General features: G+C 35.0%; 3 protein-coding genes across 3 annotated transcripts; 1 reads left to right on the top strand and 2 right to left on the bottom strand.

Annotated features, from left to right (window-relative positions):
* Positions 1-123: 123 nt before the first annotated feature.
* Positions 124-2,561, bottom strand: LOC121117985 (uncharacterized). The gene is made up of 3 exons (XM_040712526.2): positions 913-2,561; positions 565-852; positions 124-505 (listed from the first exon to the last, which is right to left on the bottom strand). The coding sequence occupies exons 1-3, from the start codon at positions 1,002-1,004 to the stop codon at positions 298-300; spliced, it is 588 nt and encodes a 195-aa protein (XP_040568460.1). The 5' UTR covers positions 1,005-2,561; the 3' UTR covers positions 124-297.
* A 4,353-nt stretch (positions 2,562-6,914) lies between these two features.
* Clic (chloride intracellular channel protein 5) lies at positions 6,915-7,973 on the top strand. The gene has a single exon (XM_040712525.2). The coding sequence runs from the start codon at positions 7,064-7,066 to the stop codon at positions 7,793-7,795; it is 732 nt and encodes a 243-aa protein (XP_040568459.1). The 5' UTR covers positions 6,915-7,063; the 3' UTR covers positions 7,796-7,973.
* A 12-nt stretch (positions 7,974-7,985) lies between these two features.
* On the bottom strand, positions 7,986-12,046 carry Cka (Connector of kinase to AP-1). The gene is made up of 6 exons (XM_040712519.2): positions 10,775-12,046; positions 10,531-10,712; positions 10,122-10,467; positions 9,741-10,036; positions 8,905-9,097; positions 7,986-8,810 (listed from the first exon to the last, which is right to left on the bottom strand). Exons 1-6 carry the CDS (start codon positions 11,724-11,726, stop codon positions 8,641-8,643), a joined length of 2,139 nt encoding a protein of 712 aa, XP_040568453.1. The 5' UTR covers positions 11,727-12,046; the 3' UTR covers positions 7,986-8,640.
* Between the last annotated feature and the right edge of the window lie 165 nt (positions 12,047-12,211).

Raw genomic sequence — 12,211 nt, 5'->3', positions numbered from 1 at the left:
TAATAGTTGGTATCAGGTTGAATAAATTTAAGTTTCCGTTATTTAAGTTTTCCCAATGGTAAGTAATTAATAGAAACAGAGACACTGGAAAAATTAAACCAAATAAATCATTTAGTTCTTAAATACTTTTGAGCATTAATAAATTTAATTTTATAAAACAATTATACATTAATCAGTCTACTGTATTTAAAACTCAAGTTCAAAAGTTAATTAATTATTGTTTAAAATACATATATATTTCATCATACCTATAATGTAAGATGATTTTTATATAAGGGGTAATTTACTATATGTATATTAAAATCCAAACACCTTTCTTGAGTGGAAGACTCCAAGAAAGAGTATCATACCAAGGAGCATTACAGTTACCCCAGCTATTATTTGTGGTAGGATGAAATATTCGAACCCTCTCTCGCTTGTAGCACATGCACTATCACCAAAGCTCAATAGTTCTCTCAAAGATGTACTAACTCTCGACAATTGTACTTGAGATATGAATGAAGATCTATAAATACATGAAAGTTGTTATTTAACCATAATTAATTATTTAATTTTTAAACATACTCAGAAAGAGAGGCAGCTCTTCCCTCAATTTCCAAATTGACAATAGGTGATTCTCCTGACAATTCTCGACGAAGATTATCAGGTCTTTCAAATACGTTATTGTAAACACATTGAGGATCGGTGAATGAATAAGGGTCTAAAAGATTGTCCACAAAGTTAAGGAATATGGCCCGGTGCCTTTTAAGGTGATCGCACTTTTCTTCATCCTTACCACTCACCATTGCTGCTACCAAATTTTGATCTTCTTTATACTTATTTTTCTTAGTGAACTTAAAAATTTGGGCTTTTCTATAATTTTGAATATTTAATTATGCTCTTGCCATATACTTCTCAAATCTTAATACTCACACTTTTACAGCCTCCTTTTGAACAACTTGAAGTAAATTCTTCGCCTTAGTTTTCGAGGATTTTGATACTTTTATAATTGGGTCATTTTTCATTTCCACCTTCTTTGAGTGTAATTTTTTGATTTACCATCGGAACATTGAAATAAAAAAAGTTAAAACTAATTCAAAATAATTTAAATTTAATAACAATATTTTAATTTAATTTAACTAAAGCGAAGATTTATATTTGAATTAATAAAATTTTTGACAAAATAATTCCCATTGGCGTTAAATGTCAATTGTGTCTTTAAATTTAAGATCCGAACATATCATTTGATCAACAATATTAACTATAATGTCCTCCATCAATTTACAACTCTGCTAACCTTAATTATAGTGTCTACAAAAAGTCTCAATTTTCCCTCGTATATTTTTGAAATCTAAATGGAACTTATACGAAAAATAGCTTTAAAAATAAAATTTATAAAAGAAACAGAATGATTATTAAAATATTTATTTCATATGTAAGTATTTTAATTGAATTTTATACTACTTGTATTAAAAGCATTTGAAATATAACATGCTTAACGACGGGAAATTGCTCAAATATATGTATTATAACGATATTTTACTAATATATTGAAAGTATTATATAGTTAAGTCTGGATAAGAATAGTTTTTTCTAACAACAATTTTTTTGACACAATAAATAAAAATATTATATATACACCCATATGTAAGAAAAAACGATTTTTTTCTCAAAATGGAGTATGGATTACACTTTTAATCTTCGCCAAATTTCTATCAACAAATTATTCTGATAAATCCTTTGGAGGTACCACCAAGTGCACATTAAGTAACCATAATTAATCATAACAATAACAGAATTAGAAATTTAAATAGATTATCTTTGAAAGTCCATATCGGGAACAAATTAATTATCATAAATCAAATGAATATTTGAAATTATAGATAACATTATTGAGTATCTAAACTCGTCGCAGAAATTTGAATATAAAGCCCATCATCGATCGAAATGTTTTGATGCAATATTGACCTGTATGTAGACATGATGTACAAAATAATAACTAGGACATTCCTCTTGTTCTTGATTAGTGTTCAAGATTGTTTGGTATTAACTTACCACATTTGTTCTCCAGATAAGAGCAATTTGGTTTTCTTTTTTCAAAATATATGTGTTCTAATATATATTTTAGAACATTTCTTGGCATCAATTTCTCTCTTATACGGCATATAATAACCATAGAACATATCCGAGAAAATTGGTTCCATAATTTTACCGTTGAATGAGAGGGGAAGAATAAAATTGATATATTGACAAAAATAAAAGGACAAGTAGGTACACTCTGAGGAACTAAATAGTACCTAAAAAAAATTTTAAATATGAGGTTGGCAAACAAGTACATATTTTTTTTACTTAATAAAGTTTTGGATGCATTGAAATCAAGGAGATACTATTATCAGGGGTTGACTGCATTTAATTTTCTAAGCATATTCTTGATCGGCAAATTAACACATTTTAGACAGTGTTTTACCACTAATATGGTCAATCATCATCAAAGATGACGCCTTAATACCCAGGATATGCACCAAGGAAGGTAGTCCATGACAAATGAATCTTCAAAAATAAAATAAATCAATTCTAATATATAAAAGTTCCTCATTTATTCAATTTAGTACTTGGTACACACTATTAATTAATAATGAGAAAGGATTAAAAGCCAGCCGACTTATTTTTCGTCTCATTATAATTGCAAGCAGAAATAGATGTCTTTTTTGGTTTTGATAAATAAAAAAAACCCCAATATTATGATAGTTGGATGATAAGTCATTAATGAATAAAAAAATATAATATTTTGAAACTATGAGCATAACCACTCAAGAAAAGAAACAAATTTACCCGTACATCTGAATGAATTAATAGAAACATGAATTACAAGATGCTATTAAGAATGACATTAGCAAAATAAGATGTGTATGTATACAGTGCCGGTTTCAGAGGGGCACCTATCCTAGGCCCCGCACTTAAGCGTAACAAGGACACCGTGAGAAATTATTTTCTTTAAAAAAAAAATAAAAAAAAAGATTCGAAATTAAATAGTGTACATTAACGAAGCCCACTGTATTAATATTCTTATGTTATTAAGAACGTGATTATATATTTGTATTTTAAAGAAAGGCAGAAAAGGGCCCTGAACATTGATCCTTGCAATAGCCCCCTCTCACGACAAAACCGGCCCTGTTTATATCATTATAAACAACAAAGCTTTCCAATTGAATGTGGTACCATTGATTTATACTGGGAGGGCTTTTATTTAAAGAGTAGAAAGCCAGTTTCTCTTTTGGAAATAGGAAACATTTAAAAAAACTTCATTATTGAAAGGAAGAAACCGAGTGACGGATTACATTTACATAATAGTAAAAAATATAGAAACTATTATGAAATGGGGTAAAAAAATAAAAAAATGGAAAAAAAAGTAAAAAAATAATATATATATTTAAAAAAAAGAGAGATCAAAAATTATTGGCGTTGTGAAGTTGTTTTATGTTTGTTGAAATAATGGAATAGTTTGTAAGTATGTATGTAACAAAATGGAAGGGAAGAGAGGTATATCAACAACTATTTGGGATATCAAACAATGTATGTACACAATTAAGTTAGGTAGCTGTTTAAAAATAACAGAAATCAGAGGAGTCGTAGGCATCACATTAGCAACACAACTTTATATGTGAATACAAATAATTGTCTTCCGGTAAATGGCCTAGAGAAATATTTAAGCGGGCCATGAAAAATTGAAGAGCCATTCAATAACGCACCTGTAATAATAATAATAATGAGATGATAGGACACACATACTATTCGAAATATTAACAAATTGTAAAATTATGAGAGTTCAAAGTAGGGCGGATATTTTTCAAATCGTTGGATGTACCTTTATAATAAGAATGAATGGTACATAATATGTTGTTTCGGAAAAGTTACATTAATTTGAGAGGTAGTTCTTTAAGTTGGGAAGAAAAAAAATATCACCTCTAATAATATTCCGAAGATGATTTGACCCCTTCCTAACAAAGATCAATCAAACATTTTTCTGAATTACTTTCAAATTATATTAAAAATGGGCCAGTAGAAAGGATTATCCAAAATCATCTTTTTATCTTTATTGTTGAAGGTGTATCTTTGAGAATTTGGTGGGACCGTGATTGACAAATCGAATGATTTTACATACAAACAAGTGGAGCAAGACATTGTGACATGGGTGAAGTCAAAAACAATAAGCTATTGCCAAGTTGGATCACTTGGTGGGTGGGGGAAATGGAACGATTGTTATATATATGCATATAAAGTATATATATATGTTGATAGAGATTATAATTTTGACATTTCATTTGTAAACAAACAATGTATTTTTAAGTGTGTTGGGGGCAAGCAATGAATGGCATGAGGAATGATAAAATACATGATTATATCACAGATTGTTAAGGATATCACAGAATGAGTAGTAAAGGCGATGATGGATCAATCATCCTTAGGCAAAAATTGAATTTAAAAAAAAGTCCACTGGGTGGAAGATAGGTTTAAGTAAGACGGTTGTATAAAAATTTGATTGATTCAAGAATACATTTTCTAAAGGAAACCAAACAATTATGATGTTTAATTCTGTAGTGTTTTTTTTCTTTTTTCTTTTTGTAAATTTATACAATTAATACAACATAATGAAAATATCATAGTAAATTTGGTATTTTGTGGAAAAAGTATCTGAGCTGTAGTAGTAGAAGAAGTTGTAGTAGTAGAACACTGATGAATAATATAAGAAATCAAAAAAGAAATAATAAATAAAAAGTTCCAATTCACCACGATGCTTAAGTAAGTTAGTTTTGGTCATAATAACAACAAAAACACAAATACTCATAAACTTATAAAGATGAAAAAAATATACGTCCTTATTTACTTTGAGAATCCATGTATTCACTCTTTCTTTCAGAGAAGGAGAGAATATACTATTTCTCAGTAATTGAAGGAAGTATATTTTTAATGAAATACATATTAACAGAACATTGTTTTTAAAAGGCATAGATTCTTAATAATAATGTAAAAGAGAAAGAGACCAATCGAAGGGATTTTTAGATCAAATCATAGAAATATTTAGAATGGAGAGATCCATCATTTTTCTATTATTTAGCCGATAGAAGTTTTCCGCACTCTGTGTGTCCATGAATTCAATGACAGCAGAATTGTCTTCACCTAGAATGTTAATGGTTTTGACACTGCCACATGCAGTAGTCATGGAACACATTTTTTCGAATGTGGCTGAAGCTGGAAGGTTGGATATCTTGATTCGTGTTCCTTTTTTAATTTGATTATTTTCATTATTGGGAGGAGGACCCGGTTCGATATTAATACGAGTTAATGTTGGAGCAGGCTTATGTGCTATGGAAACAGCCTTCAGTTGATCAGATACAGAGTATCTTTTGGTGGGAGGAGGTTCATCGACAGTCTGAATACGACGAAGATTAGAATGCACTTGTCCAGGTCCTCCTCGAATAAGAGGTACAGGAGGATTGGTGGGTTTGGGTGGCTCCTGCAGTGGTCTTTTTAAAGGTCTAGGTTGGACAAGAAGAGGAGGCCTATGCATTTTGTTTGGAATGGTAGTCTTAATAGACATAAGAGGCTGTATCCCAGGTTGTTTCGTAGGTGTAGAAGGAGGCGAATCTGAAGTAGGTTCACTTGCTTTAGCTTTAGCTTCTTCTGCCTCCGCTTTTAACTTTTTTTGTACAACAATGCGTGCGATAGAAAGGGCTTTGGAGACACTGTTATAGGGTGATCTTGGATGTGGAGCAATGAATCGATGTTCGTGCCTCAGAAGAGGATGTGGAGGAGGCCTCATTGGAGGCCGCATAAAGTGAGGATGAGGTGGAGGACCACCTCTGAAATGAAATGGAGGCGGGAGTCGATGAGGAGGAAAGAAACGCATCAAAGGGCCTCGATGAGGAGGGAAACGACCTCTTCCAGGCCCATTCGACACAAAGGGCGGTCCTCTCCCTACTCCTTCGGGAATAGAGGATCGCTCAATTAGGGAGGGGAGATGAGAAGTGTTGGTGTTGGTGTTGGTGTTGGTGCAGCAAGGACTCTTCTCAACAGACTCACACTTGACAACCTCCTCCAATTCACCCTTCTTCTCCAAACCCTCTTCCACCTCTTCCACGCACTTGACCCCAGATTCCTCGCAGACACTCTCTTCTTCTTCATCCTCATCCAGACTTCCTCCCAAGAGCTCCTCCACGTCCGCCTTCGTGATGGACTTCACGACTGCATCGTCCTCCTCTTCCCCTTCCTTCAACTCCAGAAGAGATTCTGCATCTTCTTCCACTATATCCATCATCAGAATCACTTACTGCCCACGATTAGAAGCAAGCACAAGGATAGGAGAAATCCCAGGAATCCTCACTGATTTCCTCCTCAATGTAAACTCAAGTCAACACAAGTTACAACTCAAAACTCAAAAGAAGAAGGAACGGTGCCTCAAGTCGCATTCATTCTAGGATTCCACAAATAAAGAAACTAGTGGAAAAGAGAAAGAAAAAAGAAGAAAGAGAATTCATAGCATGCATCCAGAATTAAAAGAAGAAAAAAAAAAGAGCGAAAAAAGAGCAGCAGCAAGCGAAAGAGAAGAAGAAACAAAAAAAGAAAAAGAGAGAAGGCCTCACGGTGCGGCGATGCGCCAGCGACTGACTAGTGAGCTCATTCATTGACACAATGACTACGTCTTCTTAAATATACATGACGTCAGTTAAGGTCGAGAAAGGAGGAAGGAGCTGCTGCTTATGAAAGATTGGAAAAGAGAGCTAGAAGCAACACATGATTTGAAATGATGTGTTGTGGATAGGTTGGCCAAGTTGAGTCATAAATTCATTTCAACTCGCGAGCAGGGGATGAATGAAGAAGAAAGCAGGAGTTCAAGAAGCTGGATGAAGAAAAAAGGAAGGAGCGCTGCTGTTGCTGCTTCACGTACGTGCGTACATAATTGAGAGGGAAAGAAGAAGAAGAAGAAGAAGAAGAAGAGACTAGACAAGACAAGAGAAGAATTTGAAAGAAGGTGTTTTGAGATTTGGGCGGAGGGAAGACGAGGAGAAGTGACAAGTGTTGGAGAATGTCTTCCGAGAATATTCCCGAGATAGAGCTGATAATCAAAGCGTCGACGATCGATGGTCGGCGTAAAGGCGCGTGCCTCTTTTGCCATGAATATTTCATGGACCTGTATTTGTTGGCGGAGCTGAAGACGATCTCTTTGAAAATAACGACGGTGGATATGCTGAAGCCGCCTCCCGACTTCCGAACCAACTTCGAAGCCACTCCGCCACCCATCCTGATCGACAACGGAGTCACGGTGTTGGAGAATGAGAAGATCGAGCGTCACATAATGAAGAGCATCCCTGGCGGACACAATCTCTTCGTCCAGGACAAGGAAGTGGCTTCCAGAATCGAGAACATCTATTCCAAATTTAAGCTGATGCTCCTCAAAAAGGACGATACCTCCAAATCCAATCTTCTGTCGCACTTACGCAAGGTGGATGAGCATTTGTCCCAGAAGGGAAGTCGCTTTCTAACGGGCGACACCATCTGCTGCTTCGACTGTGAGCTCATGCCTAAATTACAACACATCCGAGTCGCAGGCCATTTCTTTGCTGATTTTGATATTCCTGAGACGCTTGAGAGTCTCTGGAAATATTTTGGAGAAATGTATCAATTGGATGCCTTCACGCAGAGCTGCCCTGCAGACCAGGATATCATTAATATTTATAAATTACAACAAGGAACACGCATGACCAAGAGAGAAGAACTCGAACAACCTTCTTTTACTAACACAGTACCACCATTTTGATGTATCCGTCACTTCATTCAAGCTTTCATTTCCTATTATTATGTTATCTTCGCTTTGCATATGTATGTGTTTTTTAATTATTACTTAAATCAAATGACCGCGACTATTCATATTGTGATGACAGGATTCCATCCATTATTTAATAATAAAGTTCTATTTCATTAACAAATTAAACAAAGAGTAGAATGTGTTATTTGTATTTTTTTTTTATTAATATTTCTTTTCGGGGATGGGGTAGAAAGTGCCATGAAATACAATAATTGTAAACGATAAATATATATAATATAGTTTCTTTTCGATACTTTTTTTTTTCTTTCTTCTTTAAATCATAAAATTATAACTTGCCTCTCCTCTTCATCATCAACAAAATCGAGTAAAAGGGAAATTCTTAGAAAGCTTTCGTAGTACACGAATGACGGGTTACTTAACAGTATAACAATCCAAGGACATATGTAGTCTATTGGTGTGTTCCCGCCTCATACGAAATGGAGAACTGTATGAACTAGGTTTACAAGGGTTTAAATGAGAGAGTGAGGGCAATAGTATGTGGTAGTCGTAGTCGTCGTCGTCGTAGAATAGTAACATAAACGCTTTCTTCATCTTCGAAATATAGTCTTTGAGGACAATTCTTTACACATTTTCTCAGAACTCCTCTTAATATATTAAGAAACTTAAAAATTAGAAAAACACGACGAAAGCAAAATTATATTAACAAAGTCCGTTGGATTTCTTTCGTTGCAAATAGTTTCATACATCCAAAGTAAAACTGATTAAAAATATGTTCCCTTGTTTTTAGTAATTCGTTGATGATGGAGTAGTAAGTTCCCAGATGTAAACTATTCATTTTATACGAAGACCTTGGCTAAGGCATCGGCTCCGGCACTTGCTATATAAGAACTACTAGGATGAAAAGCAACATCGAAAATACTTTCGTCGAACTTTTTACGATGGGCTGTTATTTCTTGAACGCAAGTTTTGGTCTCTATATTCCACAGCCTCACACTACGATCATGACCTGGAAAGATACAAATAAAATTATAAAAATCCAGCGTATATGTATGTAGGTAGATACTACCTCTCAAGCATTTAAAAATAAATAAAATACTTACTTCCAGAAATAAGATATAAACCATTGGCATCTATGGCAATAGATGTGACTGCTTCAAGATGAGCAACCATAGAATGTGTTAGTTTGCCTGTGTAATTATCAAAAAACCTAATATGTCGATCATCGTGAGCTGTTACGGTCATTGGAAGTGTAGGATGACAAGCAACTCGCGTTATTGCTCCAACATCATTGCCCTTATAATGAAAATTATGCAATGTTAGTTATTTATTTCATTGTCTGATCAATAAAATACAATTATCAAAATGACATACATTTCCTATCATATCAACACTTTGAAATTATGTAAGAAAGACAGACTTAATGAGCTTATTTATCGGCCATAGTGTATATTCCAAAAGGCTTAGAAATCAAGTCAAAATTTCCCTTTTCAATGAACAGAAAATTATAAGAATAACTTTTAATGATAAAATATTGAACCTCGTCAGATTTTATCGCTCAAAGCTTTTTCATAACCGGATAACGGAAATAACTAATACAACATATCATGAGGATAACCTTTCTATCTATTCGACTTTTGGATAAAACCTATCTTTAAAGTAAAATATACATTCATTCATTCATTTATTACCGTCAATTAAATGGCAAAATTAAGTGATAGTATAATGATATCGTAGCTAGTATGAAACATTACTTTAAAAAAAAGTAATAAAGCTAATTTGATCAGCCACAATGAAATCCGAAGATTAATTGGCATGTTATCATTATGTAGGAGTTATTTTACCCGTACAAAATATAATAAAAATCAAAAGGAATATTCAATAAGCTCAACAAAGATTTGATATAATAGAATATATAATGAATTAAAACAAGACATACCTGTGTATCTAATTTAATGACGGGCTTTCCTGTTTCAACATCATAGATTATGCAAGCAGCATTTGAATATGCAGTTATCATATAGGAAGGGTCTTCGTACATCCAGTCGACAGAAGTAGGAGTTCCATTATTCTCACTACCGAATGTCCTCAGCAAAGGAACTTTAGCTAATGGAGACCATAATTTAACCGTACCATCAGCAGAACAAGATAGAAGTTGCTGTTTAAGATTATTATAAGCTAAACCCCATACAGCATCACTATGTCCAAAGAGACTTGATGCAAGGACTGAAGGATCTAAAAAGTATAAAATAGCATTGGATATTTACAAAATAAATAAATAACTATACATGTGTACATGTATGTATGTATATTTTATTACCGTATAAATTGTAAGGATCTATATCTGGTGAAGGCATATTCCATACACGTATAGATGCATCTATACCACCCGAAAAAATGAGGTCACCCGCTCTAGATACATCGAGAGAAAGTACGGGACCTCGATGGGCTCTGAATGTATACACTGGCTCAACGTCAAATGCCGTAGATTTTTTAACTGGCGTAGTTTTTTGTAAGTTCCACATTTTGAGAGTTTGATCTTCACTGGCTGTGATTAAAACCGGCTCTTTTGGATGAAAGCGCAACGCTCTAACACCATCATAATGACTACGAAGCGTATATTTTGCGTTCCACGTTTTTCGAAGAGCTTCTTTTGGCGTTGTAAACTGAAAAAAAAAGAAAAATTCAATGATTTAGAAATTTGATATTTTTAGAATGATGAAACCTACGTCACAGGACAATTCATTGTCATTAATAACAGCTAATTGTTCTAATTCTCCAAGTTCGAGATTACTCCCCACTAACTTTTTGTCGGGATTTTTGAGGGATTCTGAGCCTTGTGAAGATGGAGGAGCAATGGAAACACCTGGACGACTACCAGTGAAACGAGAGTATGAGTTGGAGGATGACCCTATCAATAGAATTGAACAATATAAATTTGAACAGTGTTTTAGAGTGTTTGGTCCTACAAACCTGAGTTCCATTTTCTGTTATCTGCTGAAGCGTCATAAGGCTCTCCAATTTTTCTTCTATCCTCATGGGTAACCTCAGCTTCGACTTTAGTATTGGATTCCTCTGGAGTATTTTCTTCTTCATCATCTTCAGCGTCAACTTCTTGTGAGAGGAAATCGAAATTAGCCATAACGACCGATTCTTCTTTTTCAGGATTGAGGTGAGTGGCTGCATTAGGTTGTCGAGAAGGGGGGTTATTAGGATTAGGAGGAGGGGGTCCGTTATTGATTCTATTAACATCCAAACCCAGGACGGATCTGACACGATTGGCCCTGACATCAATGATAGTATCAGTGTACCCAATTTCTTGAAGATATTGTCTAAGAAGCTGTTTCCCTTGACGCCAATTCACATTGGATACAGCTACGTAGTTCTCAGGGATATCCAACTTGGATGTAAGGAGATCATTGTCGTCAAGTTCAGTGTCTCCCTCTTCAAGACCTAACTTGCTGCTGTCTTCGGGATCTTCAGCCACTCCATCCGGGTTGTTTTGACTCTTTTTTAGGCGTTGATATTTGTTTCGCTCCTGCTTCAAAGCATATTCCAGCATTTTGATTCTTCGCACCAAATCCTTCTTCAGGTTTTCCTGTCCCTTGCGCTCTCCCTGGAGGAAGGCCACTCGCGTCTGCAGCTCCGCACGCTCCTCCTCCCACTGGTTACGCTCCATCTCGAAGCGAGACCACTCATGCTGAATGAAGTGAAGGATGCCAGGGATGGAGTAATTCACTCGCTGGCCCTGTTGCGAGGGCACGGACTGCACTTGAGCACCCGAACAAGGCGCAGAACCAGGAGAAGGACTCATTCCGCCCACTCCGGAAGAACACGTTGGAGACTGAGGACCGCTTGAATTGATATCCTCTTTTAGGAGCACACTTTCCCCTCCGTTATTACTACTACCCTGATGATCCATCATCTCATCATACCAGGGACAATCAGGGATCACCCAATTTGTTTCTCGATTCCTTCCACTTCTTCCTCTTCTTCTTCTTCTTCTTCTTCTTTTCTTTTCCTTCTCTTTTCTTTTTCTTTTCTAAATTCTTTCTTTCTTTCTTTCTTTTCTCTCTCTTTCTTTCCTTACTCCTCCATCAGCTCTTACTTATTTTTTTTTTTTTTTTTTTTTTTTTTGTATTTTAGTTGTGGTGATTTCTTCCTATTATTCTGTACTCCACTCCTCCTTCTCAGTTCTCTCCCTTCTCTGTCTCTCTCTCTCTTTCACTCTCACTCTCCCACTCCTCCTTTTTATTCACTCACTACGTACGTACATTTACAGTCAATTCTGATTTTTCTCCTTCCAATATCTCCCCCCCACTCCTTCTATCAACACTTTTTTCTATTTAAACTCCTCTAGGAAATTGGCCCATCTCGCCTTCTATTTCTCACCCTATTATTTCTCTCACT

This window comes from Lepeophtheirus salmonis, chromosome 5 (assembly GCF_016086655.4).
Source record: "Lepeophtheirus salmonis chromosome 5, UVic_Lsal_1.4, whole genome shotgun sequence".
In the NCBI taxonomy this organism is placed as follows: Eukaryota; Metazoa; Arthropoda; class Copepoda; order Siphonostomatoida; family Caligidae; genus Lepeophtheirus; species Lepeophtheirus salmonis.
The sequence above is the reverse complement of the archived record's forward strand: the minus strand, read 5'-3'. Positions and strand labels throughout refer to the sequence as shown.